This window comes from Lutra lutra, chromosome X (genome assembly GCF_902655055.1).
Source record: "Lutra lutra chromosome X, mLutLut1.2, whole genome shotgun sequence".
Classification (NCBI taxonomy): domain Eukaryota; kingdom Metazoa; phylum Chordata; class Mammalia; order Carnivora; family Mustelidae; genus Lutra; species Lutra lutra.
The window spans coordinates 60,778,330-60,797,987 of record NC_062296.1 but is presented as its reverse complement, the minus strand read 5'-3'; the positions used below and the strand labels follow the sequence as shown (position 1 = coordinate 60,797,987).

Here is a 19,658-nt window from a genome sequence, read left to right as displayed (position 1 = left end):
TGTTGTATGTCAGTAAAAGCTGTGTCCTAAAAATTAGTCAGTTAAATGCCAGGCATTATGGTTTTCAGACAACGTGCTCCCTCTGGGCAATCTTAATCTAAATTCACATTTACTATCCATACTCTGATGACTCTCAAATATGCCTTTCCAGCCTAGACCAATTTTACTGAGATTCAGACCTGGTAATCCAATTGCCTTATCTCCATCTCCATGTATCTGTTTCACAGACTCCCTAAGTGAGCATGCCCAAGGCAGAGCTGTGGATACACCCTCTGAAATCGGATTTTTTCCCTGGTGTATCCTGGCACAAAGAATGACACCACCATTTACCCAGCTGTCAGAATGACCCAGTCTAATTCTGATTTCTTCTCTTTCTTCTCCTACATCCTTAATGTGCCATGAGTCTAGCCACTTCTCACCAACCTCACCACCTCACTGACATTAATCCAAACCATCCATCACTTCTCTGGCAACAGCCTCCAGTCAGCCTTCCGGCTCCCAAACTCACTCTTGTAGTTCACACACACACACACACACCCCCAGCAGCCAGAGATTTTTAAATACAGACATGATCTTTCCATCGGACCAATTAAAATCTTCCAGTAACTTCTCATGCCCTTTGGATGAACAAGCTGTTTATAACGTGCATTACACACACAAGGTGGTCCCTATTCTTGTCCGGAATCCCCTCCGCAATTGTCACCTCTTGCCACTTCCCTTGTCACTCTCCATGCTCCGGTCACAGTGAAAACGGGACTGGGGCTTGGTGGGGGGTGGTGGGGAGGCCGATATAGGCAACAGTCTGAAATGGCTTTTCAGCTCCTGTTCTGTATTCAGTGAGAGGCCTCACAGCAATAATGAACAGCAGTGCTAGCAAGTGAGGGGGAAAAAAAAGAAAAAGAAAAAAAAGCAGGCAAAAGTAATTTTACCAAGTTCCTACTGCAGTCAGATGTTCTTGTACAGACAGAGTACGAAAAGGAAACAAAGATGATTTTGGTGGAACTTTTCTAAAGGAGGTTGCATTTTGTGTTTTTCACAAGCTACCCGCCCCTCTGGATTTTAATATTATTGTGGGGTCATAACAAGCGTTTCCTCTATTGTTGGCTTTACACAGATGCGAAGCGGAGCCCAGGAAGCTGGGAGATTGATGAATAGTCGGTTTGATGTATTTGAACCATTCACCACTTTGAGTTAAATGTGCATATTCTGTTCAGAATAGACAATGGGGAGGGGCGGTCCCCTTTTTCCTGTCTAACTTGCATAACATCAGGCCTCACTGCTTAAACTAATGAGTATTTAGAAGTAAAGGCTCCTACTGATTCCAGCCAGTCATTAATTCTCTCCTTGCTGAGCCACCGTGGAGTTTTTCATTGGCCACATTTTTCAGCCCTTACCACTTGCTTCTGAGCAGCAGCGCTGACCCCTGAGGTCCTGTGCCCCCACACCAGACACATAATGGGCTCGGAAGTCCCCTTGGACGGAATTTCACTGGGCACCAGGAACAAATGCAAAGAAGATGCACATTCTGGTCTCAGAACTCCGCAATTGTGAGGAACTTAATTGACCTTGAATGCAAAGGTTTATTTTGCATAACCTGGTAGAAGACGGCGAGTGGGGGCGACTTCCGATTTCTCTGCAGCTAATTATCCAGTCAGCGCTACCTCTGTAATCATGATGTTTGCTTCATTATCACCACAGGTTTGTTTTGTGAAATAGCTTCATTGATCTTGCCTCTCGGTGGGTTTTCCATTTTTACACATTATGTTCTCTTGGGAACTGGAAAGCACTGTGTCTCTTCAGATGCTCGGTCAACTTGAAAAGCCTCATTTTTGAAAAGGTCTTAACCTGCCTTCGACTTGAGGCAATTCAAACTTTCCCCAAACACATATTAGGACAGAGACCCAGCACTTAAGTAATGTTTAATATCATCTGGAAGCTGTTTGTTTGGAAGGTCATTTGCAGACTGAATCTGAAGGATATTCAAAATTCAGGACACTATTTTTTTTTAAATTTTTTATTTGTTTTCAGCATAACAGTATTCATTGTTTTTGCACCACACCCAGTGCTCCATGCAATCCGTGCCCTCTCTAATACCCACCACCTGGTTCCCCCAACCTCCCATCCCCCCCCCCCGCCCCTTCAAAACCCTCAGATTGTTTTTCAGAGTATATTCTTAACAAAAAAGAATATACATATAACTGGGAACATGACAATTAATTATTCAATGGATTCTGTATTATTGAGCATCATAAATATTTTGTGGAAAACCCAGCCATTTCATCAAGCTATTTCTGAAGGGTCCCTCTGCCTCGCTTAGAGCAAAATCGTAACATATGGGAGAAGGGGACGGAGAAATGAGGAATGAGTGGCAAAGACTAAAACTGTCCTCATTCAAATTGAGATAAGTAAATCCAAGTTGGAAAGGGAAGAAAAGGTTTTTTGTTTTTTTGGTTTTTTTAGAAATTTCATTTTGTTCATCAATAATTCCCTGCTCTTTGAAAGGAATGACAATTTAAATATCTCAAACTTACCACTGAGGGGTCCAAAAACTGCCCAGAAGATATACCCCCCCCCACAAAACAAACTTCAAATAGTATAGCATTAAAAAAAGACCAAGAGGGGCACCTGGGTGGCTCAGTGGATTAAGCCGCTGCCTTCGGCTCAGGTCATGATCTCAGGGTCCTGGGATCAAGTCCCGAATCAGGCTCTCTGCTCAGCGGGGTGCCTGCTTCCCTCTCTCTCTCTCTCTGCCTGCCTCTCCGTCTACTTGTGATCTCTCTCTCTGTCAGATAAATAAATAAAATCTTAAAAAAAAAAGACCAAGAATGGTATGTTTGTCATTAATTGAATCAGAGGCAATACATAAAGTAGGCAAAATGTCTAAGCTATCCTAATGCTTCAAAGTTACAGCACTCCTGGGGCACCTGGGTGGCTCGGTCCATTAGGCATTTGCTTTTGGCTGTCTGCTCCCTCTGCTCCTCCCCACGGCTCATGCTCACGCTTGCTCGCTCTCTCTCAAATAAGCAAATCTTTTTAAAAAGGGAGAATGAGGCAAATAAACACTGCCAATGTAGTAGTCATCTGCTGACAACATCCATACTTGACAGCAATGACTCAGCAAACCATTTCATGTCAACCTCAACAGCTTTCGATCAGTTTCTTCTGAAAAGACATGATGTGATCTGGGCTTTCAAATGACTTCATCAATCATTCCCACGGTTGCAGGAATATGAAAAAACTATTCGTTCTTAGCACAAAGGGTTTGCCTATATTAACCTTCAACTCACCCAGACTTCCACAGGCAGCCCTTGCTTTTCCACCAAAATGAGAAAACGTGAGCAGCTAAAAATATAAGTAGATGCAAAGGTTGTGAAACTGCTTTTAAAATTATTACCCTGGAACAATGACAATAGTTGGGATTTCTCTTTCTCAGAGGAAATAGAAGAGGCAGCTAAAAATTTAAGTGTATGCTCAAACTGGGAAACTTTACGAAGTTCTTCATCCAGAATGACGTAAGAGTTGGGATTTCTCTTTTTCAGAGGGAAGCTAAGAGGCAGAAATTCCAGCCGGTCTTTACCACCTCCCTTATTTGAGCCACAAGGTTCATTTGTGCTGAAAACCAGAGTTATCTAAGGCCCAAAACCTAAGTGAAACACATCAGCATTTGGGGACCACCTGGGACCGAGGCAGGGCTGGGAGATTTCCAGATGGACTGTAAGACAATTCATTGATATTTACATAACGAGAATAAATGTTTTCCCTAAGACAGCATTTCCCCTCAGTGCCTTGAGACCACCAGCAAAAGAGGGAGGCACAGAAATTCTATTACATTAATAGTCTTTGTTTTTATGGCTTTGGCATTTATTAACTAGTGGGAGCTGTTTATTGGGTCATAAACTTTACTAATGGGGATATTATCTCTAAATTATAAATCTCTTTCAGTATATGGTTTAGATTTTAAAAGAATAATTATTTAAAGTGTCTGTATGGCTGCAATGTATCATGTTTATCGGCATGATTCCTATAATGGCCATTTAATTGCTAATTGTGGGCTTGAACTGCAAAAAGGGCAGCGACACACATCTATGTAACAGAACAGCCGTTGTCATCCCACAAACCCAGGAACGTATCATTGGTTTGCTGCTTCTCCTCTTCTCTTCCCACTTCTCAAGTGAACTGTATCACAAGTCTGTACTAGGGCTAAATTATCTACGTATTTAAAATCTTGAGGGAAAGACAACTGACTGAAGAGTTGAATAGGTATGTGACAAATGTGTCAGCCTGAAAAGTTCCAGGGAAAGTTCATCCTTCTAAAAGCTTGCTCTCTGGGGAATGAAAAATCTTAAAGTGACAAAATGGCTTGGCACTGTCAGTTGTCTTGAAAAAGACAAAACAAAACAAAAAAAACCAACAAAACAAACCTGGAATAAAAATCAAGAAGTCAAAATTAGATTTTATGGGTAAATGATTCTAGCATGTAAGTTGAGTATTCCAGTTTATTGGAAAGTCCTTTGGGGTGTATTCTAACTGAGGCACATGGAGAATGAACCTACGTTTATATAGAGAAATAGTTTATTGATTAGCTTCGATTAAAAAAAGAGAAAAGAAAAAAAAAAGAAAAGAAAGAGCCATTGTTGTTGACCAAATTGGTACCTCTGAGTGCCAAGAAGCCAGCTAATTTCTAGGCAAGATGCCACAAATGTGGAATGTAGGAGTAATGAAGTGGCAGGGGCCCCTGACATGTCATTAGTTCTTTTTCCCCTCCTCTAAGCCATCCCCAAAAGGTAGCTGTGGAAGCCCCCCTTTCCCATAGGCTTCTTCTTGTGTCTGAGAACACCAGGCACCCAGAGTTAGGGTACACAGCATCCCCCACTGGAGACTGGGGTAGATTGGGACAAACTTCTCACAGTGAATTCCCAGAGGTCAATGGTGAGGAGTTTTCACCAAATATATACTACATCACAAAAGTTCTGCTGAGACTCAGAACGTATAGGCCTAGAAGAAACATCAAAATAGAACCAGAGAAAGGCAGGAGGGAAACATGCTACAGTCCTAGAATATTTAAACCTCTGGGGTGGGTGGTGTGTGTGTGTGGAGAACGAACCAAAAAAGATCTCTCAAAATCTTCAGCATTCACATTCCTACATATTTGAGACATAAAACATTTTTTGGTCATACTATAATTATTATACATGCATATATTCCTAAGATAACAGCTAACTTTAGATATAAAATGGGCATTAAAAATCTAAACCCTGCATGTTTCAATTTCTCTCCCAAACTAAGTGTGCGTGTGTGTGTGTGTGACTCTGTGTGTGTGTGTGTGTGTGTGTGTGTGTGTGTGTTGTGGGGCAAGGGCAGGAGTCCTTCTCATAGCTTTGCTAATTTCAGAAAATAAATACATTCACTCTAGAGAGGTCTAAGGATTATTTTGATAAGGTGGGTTGCTACAAAATTTAATTATATAAGTAATAAACATGTGTCAAAAAGATTTCAAAAAATGTTTAATAGAATCACAACTTATTGCTCAGATATAATTTGATTTTATATTGTCATGTATAGCTGTCAAAAGTAATTTTCTTTTTGTGTTGCAATGAATCAAATTATGTTGGATAGAAAATTACCGTCAGATTCTTTGGTATTAATAAATCAGACATGTAATAAAAATGTTTGACGTTTCTTTAAATGGCATTTTTAATAACGCTGGCACATCAGTAGTGTAACACGATGTTCTGAAAAACTAAAATGACAAAAGGGAATTAACTGTGGCCTATGGATTTCAATTCAATATGAACCTTGTTTTTTTTTTTTAAATGAAATTATATCTACTGAAATAAACTTAGTGAAATGAGAGCAGGAAATCAAAGGGAGTTGTCTAAAATTGGCATACGGCTACTCCTCCTCTAAGCCGAACACATCCTTTAAAAGGCGTACGTAGTTAATGTATTTTGCGGGGATAGGTGATGGCATCCCGAGCCACTCATCTTCACATCTCTAGGAAAAGAACCAAAGACGGATATAATTATAGTCACATGTCAAAGTGAGGTCTTGTACACGCAACACCGAATGGTTTCTTATTGTTATCTAAGCCCTTGATATGCTGCTTATTCTCAAGGCAGACATAGACTGAATTCTTACGCTCACGTCTTCATCCCTCCGTGTGGTGGAATTGTACACCCCTGCTTTTTGCCATGAGACTGTGCAGACCCTCCTGTGGAGTCTGTTTTCCTGTCCCTGTGATATGGGCTTGGCCACATGACTGGCTTGGGCCTACATAATGCTAGCAGATGTACCCCGAACAGGGGCTCTAACATGCTTGGATGGTTTGGCCTAACCTACTGTCCCTCTGTCACTGCCATGAGAAGAACGTGGCCCAACATGCTACTGCCTCTCAAAAGGGCATGGGTGGGGGCGCCTGGGTGGCTCAGTCGTTGAGCCTCTGCCTTTGGCTCAGGTCATGATCCCAGGGTCCTGGGATCGAACCCTGCATCAGGCTGCCTCCTCAGCGGGAAGCCTGCTTCTCTCTCTCCCACTACCCAGCTTGTATTCTGTCTCTCTGGCTGCCTCTCTCTGTGTCAAATAAAAAAATAATAATAATAAAAAAAAGAGCATGGGTGCATCAAGGCCAGCCGACTTACAGGTCCATGGATGAGAAAAATACATGTCCGTTTTTGAGAACCACTGAAATTTGGGAGGTGGGTTGTTACGCAGCATTATTTCAGTGTTAACTCACACAATGCTTTATTAAGACCTCAGTTATTAAAATCTGAACTTCTAGCTACACTGATAAGTAATACTACTATTACTAATAAATTTATTAGCTATGTACTATGTAAAGGTACTTTTTCAAGTTTTTATCACAGAAAAACCCTAAGAGGCAGGTTTTATTATGATACATATTTACGGGAAAGGAAACTGAGGCATAGAAGTGTTAAGTTGCTTATCTAGGAAACTTTCAGTAAGCAGAGGAGCCTGGACTGTAACCCCCCCAGCCATGAGGATCCAGAGTTCTGCTCATCTGCTGAGCTGCCCTCCAAAGCCTGGCAGCCTGGGCCAATCTAGAAGCTACATTTGATCCTACCATTTTCCTCTAGAAAAGCTGAGTAGAGAACAACGTTGTTCTTAAAGTGACACACCTTTTCTTTCTCAAGAATGCCTCCTGGGGCACCTGGGTGGCTCAGTCCGTTAAGCGGCCGGCCGACTCTTGGTTTCTGCTCAGGTCATGATCTCAAGGTTGTGAGACTGAGATGTGCGTGAGGCTCTGCACTTGGCATGGAGCCGGCTTAGGATTCTCTCTTCCTCTCCCTCTGCCCCCACCCTCACCCCACGTGCACACACGTACATGTGCTCTCTCAGGAAAAAAAAAAAGAAAGGAAGGAAGGAAAGAAGGAAGGAAAAGAAAAAAGAATGTCTCCTGCCAGACATTGGAAGTTGAGCCCAAACCACCAACTGGCTGTGTAAAGAAAGAAATGGCCATCCAGATGGATGAAGCCTACATCAAGGCCTACGGTGTATTGATACCACATGGAACTTAGTGAAATGTCCTTCCTACACCAAGAAATTATATGTTTTATATATAAAATTATATATATTATATATTTTATTAAATATCATATTTTTATATATTTTATATATATAAAATTATATACACAGAATTATATATTTTAATTAACAGTCATTCAACTATTCAACATGTCCTCAGAAATTTCATTACAAAACTTAGCGCAATTTTTGCTCTTAAATGGTATTTTTAGATTTGATCGTGTTATAGAAGAATATAAATATATGCATTCAAAATCACTCTTCCTGGATAGGTTTTTTTTTTAAATAAGAATTTTCAATACAAAAAAGAATAAAATACATTATGCAACTCATATTATTGCAAAGAAATTATCGGGGGAATGGGTTCTTTTATGAAACAGGCCAATTCTAGAAGGTCCTTCCCTCAGAGCCTCTTCATTAGGCAGCATAAGTGTCTTGTTTTTGAGGAAGGAATCATGATTTGACGTCTAACAATAAAAGAGAAAGAAACTGAGGGACCCACATTGGAATAAAGGCAACTCAAGACTTTGGAGAGGAGAATTAAATTTGTTAGCAATAAGCCAGACTTGGACAAAATGAAACACAAGTAAATATCTTGAGGTTTGAGATGAAGGATGATCTGAGATGAAAAGACCACAACAGTCCATTTCTTTACATCTTGATCACTTTAAATCCCATGGCTCATGCAATGCTTTCTTGATGCTCCAGTCCCATTATGCTCTCTCTCTAGAATCAATACCACTTCCCTGGATTTGACTTCCCTTTGTCACTAATCTCTAGGATCCATGTGGGAGGGACTTCTTCTGCCCCAATACCTGATAAATGCCACAGGCATGTTTGCAGGGGTTGAGGAACCCGGAACCCATATACTGCCAATACGCTATTGTGATTCTTAATAAGATATATATATTTGGTCTTTGTCCCTGTTTCTGGCACAGAGCTCCTAAAACCCTTGAAATTTTCAAGGTGATGAGAGGGATAAGGTGCCTTATGTGATGTTAATGAGACATTTTTGAAAAGTACCAAGGGATGGGGGCTGGTTGCTAGGGTAACAGACTTTGTAAGTGGAGGGCTGGAACTTTCAGTCTCATCCCCCTGACCTCCAGGGATAGAGCTAGAGGTTGAATTCAATCACCAATGGTCAATGATTTAATCAATCGTGCCTTTGTAATAAGCCTCCATAAAAACCCAAAGGGTGAAGAACTGGAGAGCTTCTGGGTTGGCAGGAACATGTGGAGATTTCGGGAATGTGGCATGTGCACAGAGGTTGGAAACTCCCCACTCATTCCCCTTACCTCCCCCTATGCACCTCTACCACCCGGGCTGTTCTGAGTTCCATCTTTTTATAATAAACCGGTGATATAGGAAGTAAAATATTTCTCTGAGTTCTGTGAGCTGCTGTGGCAAATTCATTGAACCCAGAGAAGGGTCATGGAAACCTCTCATCTACAGCCAGTGGACCAGAAGCACAGGTGATAAACTGGTGTCTGAAGGGGGCAGGGGGAAGGGGCAGTCCTGTGGGACTGAGCCCTTATACCCTGTGGGATCTGATGTTGTCTCTGAATGGATCAAGTTAGAACTGAGTTGAATTGTAGGACCCTTAGCTGGTGTCAAGAATTGTTTGGTATGTGGAAAAAAAAACCCCACATATCGGAATTGGAACCAGAATTGTAGCCAACCCCCAATTTTAGGGAGATTTTCACGGGTAATAGTTTAAATGGATGAACAGAAATTAAATTGAGATCCAAAAGAGGGTGGGAAAACAGAAGATAGGATTTAAGCAACTCAGCAGAGGGGAGGCAATGATAAAGTAGAGGGGGAAAGTATCTTCTTCATAGTCTTGCCTATAATTGGGTCCATCTAAAGAAGTCACATGGGCAAACTCCCCACTAAATAAAGAGGTCTTTGGTGGCATGAGAAACCCCACACTCCCACTGCTTAACTGTTCTAATAAATCCACAAATATTCTGCATTACATATTATTTATGACAATCTGGGCAGTGAATAAAAATAGTCCTTGTGTTCACTGACCTTTTATTCATGCTACACCACAAAACGAGAAGAAAAGTGCAGGTCAGATTGTATTCTCTGCAGCACACGTACATTGAGAGTGGAAATAACTGTGGTAATTCTACAACAGGAGAGCCCTCCACAGCTGCCGATCCTTCCCCTTCCGGATGAGGATGAGCTGCTGGAGTTTCTGTAAAACAGCCTCCTGACTGTGAATATCCGCCATCTTAAATATCTGTGCACAGCAGGCACTGAGCTTCTCATTCTTTCCACTTTGGCCCTCACTGGTCCAACTTTCAGCACTCGTGTTCCTCTGCCTGAAAACTTTTCTTTGGCCTCTGAGGCCTACTTTGGCTGCCCCTGTGACATGCCACAAGTTCCCCGGGAACTCATTCTTTTCCCCCCTCGTCAGGAGCAGCTCTTACCCATGACTGACAGGAGCTGATGGATGAATAGTGCACCTCCCTTGCGCTTTGGGTTGGAAAATGCTGAGTCCATGTAGGTCACTGGATCCCTGAGTTTCCCAGAGACATTAAGCTCCAGTCACCAAAATGTGTTACTGGTTTGAGGCTAAACCCTGTGGTAGCTCCTTCCCTTCTACTCTTCATTCCCTGCTCCCTTAACAGTCTTCCTTCCATCCTCCTCACACCCTATATATACTCGAATCCTTATCTCCATGTCAGCTTCTTGAGGAAGTCAAACAAAGACACCGTGTGATTCTGTGTCTACCAGAATTAACAAAATGTCTAGGAAAGTCACAGCACAGCTCAGAACACAGCAACTTCCTGACAAACTGGTGGGTGGATCCAGAGTCTCCAATGTGACTTCAGGTAACTCAAGAGATGGCGCCCCAAGCGCAAAACTAAATTCAATTTCCTCCAAAGGAAGATTTTCTGGAAGGAGGAAGGACTATGAGATGCAGAGCAGAATTCAACAATGATGCACAGTCATGACTCCAAAATGGCTGGGAATCATTGTCTGCAAGGGGGCCCCACGGCATCTTCCACGCTGGCTTTGACTAAAGCTACGGACCATGTCAAAGAAGTTGGCAATAAATTACTTGTTCATCAACGGTGAAAAAAAATGTAGCTGCTGATCTGTAAAATCATACAATACTGAAGCAAAGATGGCACACTGGCTGGGAACCTAGTGAACAGCAGCTGCCCAGTGAGAATAGCAAAGCTGTGTGTGAGCTCATGGGCTCTGGATTTATTTGCTTTGACATTTTTAAAAGGAAATTTAATTGGATTATGTCTCCTTCCAGTTTAAAATTTTCTACTGTAGTACTGGCCACCAGATGCATGAGGGGGAAAAGATTGGGAGCCAATTAAATTCCACGCTTCACTGAAACAAGGTTATTTTTATTCCTCCTAAATGTAAGGCTGATGGAATCATGTTAGTGATTTCACTGTTATTCCCCTCCCCATGCTCAAAAAAAAAAAAAAAAAAAAAAAGACGTCTCTACAGGAAACATCTATGAATTTGTAGACAAGTCCAGTAGGGTGTATAGAACTGAAACTGTGGTTTTTTTGGATTTACTGCCTTCTAATAGGTTGATGTGACCTCAGAAGTAATTCAATTGACAAAGTTGTAGAAACAATTAAAATTTCCATGAATCAAAGGGAAATTAATTGGAGGAAGAAATTTTGCAAATACTTGTTGAGATAATCAAGAACATTGAGATGTCATAAGGAAAAGCTCATTGATTTAAAAAAAAAAAAAACGCACACAAAACAAAACAAAACAAAAAAAGAAACCCTGGAGATTTGCTTATATGCCTAAGCATTTTTGTCTTTACTATAATATCCCAGTCACTTCCCACTGCCCTAGACAAAGCTTCAACGGAGCTGTCATCTGTGTGAGTGTAGCTAAAACACAGGTGTGGCCTTTAAACAAGAAACCTTTCCTTGAAGCTGCCTGCCTTCCAGGGTAAATAAAGCTTCCAAGAGGACAGGAATTTTTGCTGAGCTCTAGTGGTAGGCTTCTGCATATGATTCAAGATGACCTCGTCCCGTAATTTGAATCAAAGTGGATTCTGGCAGAATCCGTTCCCTACTAGGTCACAGTTTTGTGTTACGTAACTGGTCTGTGTTTATCAGCTACTTTAAAAATCTAATCAGAATGACTAATAGTCTTTAATTTCAACTGCTAAATTCAACCTCAACTCTTAGAAATAACTGCTTATTTATTAGAGCTGGCAATAGCCCCTAACTATATAATCTTTACCTTTAGGAATGCCTTTGAGTCCCAGCTTCCTGTCTACAAATTGGGAAGAATACTTAATTTTCACAGGATTGGGACAATAAAACGTCACAGGATAGTCCATGCTCTAAATACGAAAAGAAGATCTTCCCCAAGTAGGGTGTCCAATGACGTATCCCAAGGTGCACCCGAGCAGCCCCCTGCTCCCCATGCCAAGGCCATATGTCACCCTTTGAGGCAAGAGAGGGCTACAGAGTGCATGGCTAATGGTCTGGCAGTTACAGTGCTCATAAAATGAAGCCACATCCAATTTTTCTCAGAAATGTCAAAAGATAAGACGCCAGTCACACAGTGCAAGTTATAAAGTTTATACGAGAACCAATTTAGTGTTATTTTTTAAAACGTGGCTTCGGAGATTAACCAGATAGGCCCTAAACCGCGGGCCCTATTCTGCCAGTTTAACAGCCACCATCTGTGAGCAAGCACAACAGAATGGAAATGGGGTCTCCAGGCCTTGACAGCGCCATGGCAACATGCTGGAACCGTAGATCGTCACACAAGGGAGTGGGAGGTCAGTTACAGCCCCGGTGGCTCACCATGGGCCACTGTGGGAGGCAGGCACAGGCCCAGCCAAGGGAGCTCCTGAGAATTAAGGCTACAGGCCACAGTCAAAAGTCAGATGGTGGATGACAGTCAGCTTATGCCCAGCCATGTAGGGAAACTGCTCACCAAAGGATTAATCAAAGCTAGATGAGCTATGGACCACAGTCCTCTTTGTAAATTTCACTGGTTTGTTCTTAGACCCCAGCCCTATTAGCTGAGACCACCTAGCCATCACATGCAGGGGAGCCCCACCTGAGTCCGGGGGACCAGTCCTGACATCCAGTGGACCAAGCACCGGGAGCTGTTATCTGGACTTGACCTCATACCCTGGTTGTGAGGTCTGTTTGCCTGAGCCCGAGTTTTTATTCTGGCAATGGACTATGCTGGGTCATTCTCTACTGGCCCCCAGAAGATCCATTTTCTGCCCTCTTCCCTCTTCCCAGCTCACATCCCTGGGAGACCACCCTCTGTGGACTGCATCACTCACTGAGCTTCCTTATTTCCTGGCTGCTCAGTGGGTCCAGACAGTGGGAAGCAGCAAGAGATCAGGCTATTGATTCCACTTCCCCTCCCTCTGCTCCCTCCCCGCCTGGCTATGGTTTGGCGGTGGCTACCTGCGACTACCTGCTGCCACTGCTCCCACTCCTCCACTGGGCTCCACTACCACTGGCCCCGCTCTGCTTCTTCAGACCTACGGATGGTAATGGTTTCCTGCTCTTGCTAGTGCCTGATCGGGTTCCTGTAACCCCAGCCACTCCTCTGGCAACATTCCCTTCATTCAGTCCGTATCCCTGACTCCTTTGAGTGTGCTGTGTATGTACATTTCCTACTGGAACCTCACTGGTAAAGGGACTTAGCCAGCTCTGTCCTCTGGGTGGGGCACTGAAGGCTTAGTTCAAGCCTACAGACTGGCTTCGTCTCATTGCTGAATAGTGCTAACTTCAGGGATCCCCATCACTGTGCTCCCTGTTTTGGAGAGATGTCCTGCTTTTCCAGTCCCATGTCTGGTATACCAGACCAACCTCCTACTCAGCCCCTGGTTGGCTGAAGCCACCAGTCCTGTTCCTCTTTTCCAGTCCCTCCCTGATCACCCCATACGTTGCAGGTAATCAGGTTAGCCTGGGAAGACAGCCTAAATCTCTACTTCAACCATCTGTCCTGTCCATTAACATGGATATGCCATCCCTTGCTCTCAACAGAACTCGAATCTCTCACGTCACCCTCAGGGCTGGGTCATGTTCACGACCTGGGGGATCTCGTCCTAAAGTCCCACATGTGACTTTTTGGTGGCGACCACCTCCCCAAATGTTGGCAATCCCCAGAGCTCTAAGCGAGAGGTTCTGTGCCCAACTGGGCCCCCACAGGCCTCCACAGCTGGTCTGGCTCCTCCTTGACCTCTTCCAGGATTAATTGCTCTCCTGACAACTCCCCACCACAGGCAAAAGATAAGGCAGTGATAGGGGGGTAGGGTTGGGGATGGGGCTGTGCTGTTGCCAGGCTCCCAGTTGATGCCAAGAACAATCAGCAAAGGCTTCAAGGACAGTAAAAGCAAACATAAACAAGTGGGACAACATCAAACTAAAACATTTCCCCATGGCAAAGAAAACCATCAATGAAAAGGCAACCTACCTAACGGGGAGAAGACATTTGCAAATGATGTACCTGAGGGGGCGTTAACGTCCTAAATACATAAAGAACTCATAAAATGCAGTATCAAAAAACCAAACAATATGATTTTAAAAATAGGCAGAAGACCTGAATAAACAGTTTTCCCAAGAAGACACCAGATGGCCAACAGGTACACAGAAAGATACTCGACATCACTAACCATCAGGGAAATGCAAATCCAAATCACAATGAGAGATCAGCTGTCACCTGTCAGAATGGCTTTTATAACAAAGGTAAGAAATAACAGTATTGGTGAGAACATGGAGAAAATGCACTCTTGGTGGGAATGGAAATTGGTATAGTCACTGTGGAAAACAGTATAGAGGTTCCTCAAAAAATTAGAAATAGAACTACCCTACGATCCAGCAATTTCACTAGTAGGTACTTATTGGAAGAAAATGAAAACAGGAATTTAAAAAGACATATGACCCCTATGTTCACTGCAGCATTATTTAAAATAGCCACGGGGGGCCTGGGTGGCTCAGATGGGTAAGCATCTGCCTTCAGCTCAGGTCACAATCCAGGTCCTGGGATGGAGCCCCACTTCGTGCTCCCAGCTCTGTGGGGAGTCTGTTTCTCCCTCTCTGTCTGCCTGTGCTCTGTCTCTCAAATGAATAAATATATTAAAAATAAAATAGCCATGATACGGGGGCATCTGGGTGGCTTAGTTGGTTAAGTGTCTGCCTTCTGCTTAGGTCATGATCCCAGGGTCCTGGGATTGAGCCCTGTGTTGGGCTCCCTGTTCAGCGGGGAGTCTGCGTCTCCTTCTGCCTGCTGCTCCCCCTGCTTGTGCTTTCTCTCTCAATAAATGAAAATCTTTAAAAAATAAAAAATAAATAAAATAAAATACCCATGATATGGAATCAGCCTAAGTGTCCATCAGTTGATGAACAGATTAAAAAAAAAAAACCTGCAGGATATATGTAAAAGAGAATATTATTCAGCCATAAAAAAGGAAGGAAATCCTGCCATTTCAACATCATAGATGGACCCCAAGGGCATTATGCTAAATGAAATACATCAGACAGAAAAAGACAAGTACTGTTGCGATTTCTTTTATATGTAGAATTTTAAAAAACCAACCAAACAAACAAAACAGAAACAGACTCATAGCTACAGAGAACAGATTGATGGTCGCCGAATGGGAGGGGGTAAGGCGGGGGAGAATGGATGAAATAGGCAAAAGGAATTAAGAGATACAATCTTCCAGTTATAAAATAACTAAGACAGGGAAGTAATGTACAGCAGAGGGAATATAGTTAATAACATTGTACGGTGACAGATAGATGGTAGCTAACTGGGTGACCATTGTGCAATGTGCAAAAATCACTTGAAACTAATATAATACTGTACGCTAATTATTTTTAATAAAAACTGAAAACAAGAGCTTCAAGAACGATTGGTTGCCGAGCTAGGGTGTACCACCCAGGATCCCCTTGAGGAAGGACTTGGTGGCCCCAGCTGCCGAGAGTCCCCCTTCAGGGATGGCCTCGGCTATAGAGCTGTCTTGGCTGCAAAGTGTCACATTACACAAGGTCAACCCCCTTCCTAAAGCAAGCACAGGGATAAAGGCCAAGCCATTGGGGCCCATCTCAGGACAGCTCTAAAAGGCCATTCTAGCTCCAGAACTCTGTGGGCTGGGTCAATGTCTCCCTCCACCCACTCCTGTGTCCTTCCTCTCCCTTCCACAGGTATTGATCCCAAGAACACTCCCAAATGAACCTTTCGCACATTAAACTCCACCTGCTTCCTGGAGAACCCAAACTGTGCAGTGGGCTCTAACCCAAGTGTCTCCAGGCATCATCGGACAGGAACATTTAAGCACACTTACATGGTTCAGGAGAGACTGTACTTTTCACTACTGATTGTGCTCTATCAACTATGCAACAGCGTGCTCAACCCATTCCCACTGAATATTTTCACATGAGATTATAGACTCGCTGGTAACATTCCCAAGCTATCTTATATCTTCTTTATGAAACAATAACAAGCTTAGGCATACCAGAGTGCTGTAGACTTTGGGATCTAGTTACGTTCTCATTATTAAGTTAAATTGGTACCATTTTATACCTATGTTCCTGTCTTTCTTAAACCGGCAGGAAAGAAATGGCCCCTTCCAAATGTCTCCCACAGACTGGACTGCTTCTAGGCTTGCTCAGTCGAGATGAGAAGAGACCCAAAGAGTAAAGTTCTCACTGTATATGAGTAACAACTGGAAGAGCCCACTGTTGAAGCACGGGCCCTTTCTCTGATGCTACGTTCCTGTTCCCTCACTGTTCTCCTACCTTTAAAGACAGAATTGCTGCTCTTAGCCTTGGAAGGTGACTGCTCAAGGCCCAGCACCCTCACCCGAGGAAGTAAGACCTCCCCATTTCACAAACGATAATAATAGCTAACATTTAAACCCTTATTGCTAGACAAATGTGGTGATAAGTGTCTTACGCGTATCAACTCAATCCTCACAACCACCCAGATGGAAGTTCTATTCTTTCTCTCTTTCTTTCTTTCTTTCTCTTTCTTTCTTTCTTTCTTTCTTTCCTTTCCTTTCCTTTCCTTTCCCTTCCCTTCCCTTCCCCTCTTACTTCTTTCTGTCTTTCTTTCAGAGAGAGCGTGCACATATGCACGAACCATCCCCCCACCACACACACACACACACACACACACACACACACACACACACACAAGAGTGTGGGAGTGGGGAGAGAGGAAGAGAGACTCCTAAGCCCACTCAACACTGAGCAGGAAGCCTGACTGGGGCTCAATCCCATAAGCCTAGATCACAACCTGATCTGAAACCAGGAGTCAGAAGTTTAATCGTCTGTGCCACCCAGGTACCCCAGAAGTACTACTCTTATCTCCATTGTTGAGGGGAGGAAACCTGAAAGGTTGAGTGACTTGCACAAAGTCACCCAATTAGTCAATCACAGAGCTGAGGATTTGAACTCAGGGTCATGTCCCAGTCACAGAGTATGCAAGGGATAAAATGGGGGAGGGGTGGCTAAGGGGAGAGGGAATCTTGGGCCTTCCCATGGGGTGGCTCCTCTTCTAGTGTGGGTGGTGAGCCTTCTGTGGGCCCTTAAATCAATTTAATGGTTCACAAACAACATTCAAAAGAGAGAAAGAAGCGGTGTGGGGGAGGGGAGAGAAGAAAAGGAAAAGAGGGAAGAAAGGTACAGAGGAAGAAAGACAAGATGGCATTGCGCCACATGTAGTCAGAATAGTATTTCACAAAACTTTGGTTCTGCTGTATCTGTGCATGCTGGGTTGTTATGAAAAAAGTCTAACTGTGGGTTGTTATACCCAAAGGTCATTAAATTTCATTCAAATTCAGTCATCAGGAAAATAAAAATTAAAGTAATAAGCTACCACGCTTTCAGAGGCAAAAGTGTAAAAACAACTTGAATGTCTATCAACAGAAAAATGGATGAATGAATTATTCTATATCCATATTATAGCTAGCTATTCAAGAATGGCTCAGGTCTATACATATTAAACTAGAGAGATTGCCTATGATGTAGCATTAAGTAAGAGAAACACACCACCAATAAATGCATGTGGTACAATCATATTTTGTACAATTAGTGATGAAGCCCCCAACATACAGATGAACATTTGGGTGGTGGATTGGGCAAAACAGAAAAGGAGGGAAGGAGGAACTAAGGAAAAGTACAACAAAGGCAGCCACCATCTAGCAAGAAGTGTGTGCATCATTCAGGGTGCCACAGGAAGCAGAGGACATGAGCAAATCGTGTAAGTTGAAAGGAATTTAATAAAGTGACTATTTATGAAGTTGTGGGAAGCATTTAGGAAAACCAACAGGGGATCCTCCAGTCCCTCGAGGACTATGGCAACAGGGAGCCAGTGTCACCACCGGAAGGGGCAAGAGATGGTGGTTACTGGAGCCTGGAGTGGTAGGGAGCTGTACGGAGGAGGCAGTCAATCCATGGGAACTGGCAGGGACAGAAAGGATTTCCCTCTCCTCCCACCCTCCCCTCTCTTGCTGGTACATTGCACTGGCCAACCCAATTGGGGGCCAGGGCACTGGGGGACCCATTGATGCAGCCCATAAGCGTCAACTGCCCAGGACTCAGAGCAGGAGGCGGGGGGACTGGAGAAAAATCCTAATGGGACAAATATTTGGATGATACACGATACAGAGTACTCTAACACTGAGTGAGAAAGTGAGAATAAAAACTCCATCTATGATTTTTCTTTGTACATACAACATTAAATATTTGCATGAATGAGAATTAATAAGGTTACCAAATGACTGTACCGATTTGCTTTTGTGATGGTATCTCAGATTTTAGTTAATTAAATCCAGTATCTTCAATAATGATTACATTAAAAAAGAAAAGTTTTTCTTTTTTATTCTTTGTTTTTCTATTTTATTCTTCATTCAGGAAAAAGACCTGAGTTCTAATTCTTGAATCTACCACATGCTTGCCATTTCTTTACCTTCCTCATCTCTAAAATGGGGACCCTGAACGTACCTACCTCGTAGGGTTGCTATGAGGGTTAAACCAGTTGATAGATTTTCAGGCCTTAGGGTAATGTTTTAGCACATGGTAAGTGTCTATAGTTGTTATGGTGACAACGGGACATCAAGAGCCTCCCAGTGGGTCTACCTGTGTCCACAGCCCCTCTCCGAAGTACCCACCATCCAACTAGAGCAAGCTGATCACGTCACTCTCTTCCTTGAAATCTGTCCATGGTCTCTAGACCTTGTAGGACAATATTCAAAGCTCTCCCTTGCTGGCCTCCCCAGCCTCAGCCTTTTCCACTCCTCCCTTTGTGCCTTCATTCCAGCCACACCAATTCCTTCTGGTTCTGCACAAGCTCCATGCTGTCCCCCCTCTCCCAGAGCCTCAGTTGGGAATGTCTTTTCCCTACCATGCCACTTCCCTCCCTGGCTGACTCTTCCTATTTGTCAGTGAAATTTCAAGCCCAGCCTCCCCTGAGGAGACTTCCTGTCTCCCGACTCCTCTGCCCCTGCCCTCAACAGCTTCCTCCTCTTCCCATTTCATCCTCTTCAGGCTGTATCACGCTACACTCCTAATCACGAGTGTATTGATTCCACCATCATCAGGTGCCCCTCCCCCTGACCAAAAGGTAGCAATCATGACCTTCATCTCTGGACCCCCAGCATGGAGCACAGAACCTGCTGAGAGTGCCTACTTAGTCACGATTTGTCTGAGAATTAAACTTAGAAATGAGCGAGTTATGTGACCCGAAGTCACTCAGCTAAGTAAGTGGTGCAGCAGAATTCAACCGGAGTTGTGTTGGACTCCAAAGGCCGCCACTGTCTCCCAACCATCTGGAAGTTCTAAGGCCGCCTGCCACTCCAGAAGAGTCGCATGCCTGAGGGAACTCCCCAGGGGCATTAGACCAGTTCAGGCCAGAATGAGTTGGTCAGCGGAGACCGGGAGGGATAAATGCCTCTTTTCTGGGAGTAATCACATGACATTTGCTTTATCAAGGGACTTTCCCAAGAAAATCAATTTCTGGAGCATGTTAAAATATAAACAAACGGCCATCCACCCACCCACTCCTCAAAGACAATTGGTCCAAAGAGCTCTCAGAGAATTCAGACAATTCCACAATGTTGAGAGCACCACCCGATCACATGAACT

General features: G+C 43.4%; 1 protein-coding gene across 3 annotated transcripts in view; it reads right to left on the bottom strand.

The window, feature by feature from the left end:
* Positions 1-5,369: 5,369 nt before the first annotated feature.
* The window catches only part of EFHC2 (EF-hand domain containing 2), a 187,136-nt gene continuing 172,847 nt past the window's right edge, over positions 5,370-19,658 (bottom strand). The window contains exon 15 of one of the 3 annotated variants that reach the window (XM_047716800.1): positions 5,370-5,994. In XM_047716800.1, coding sequence (XP_047572756.1) covers positions 5,893-5,994 — 102 coding nt within the window. In that variant the 3' untranslated portion in view covers positions 5,370-5,892. The remainder of the gene's footprint in view (positions 5,995-19,658) is intronic. The other 2 variants (XM_047716801.1, XM_047716802.1) reach the window with 2 other exon arrangements.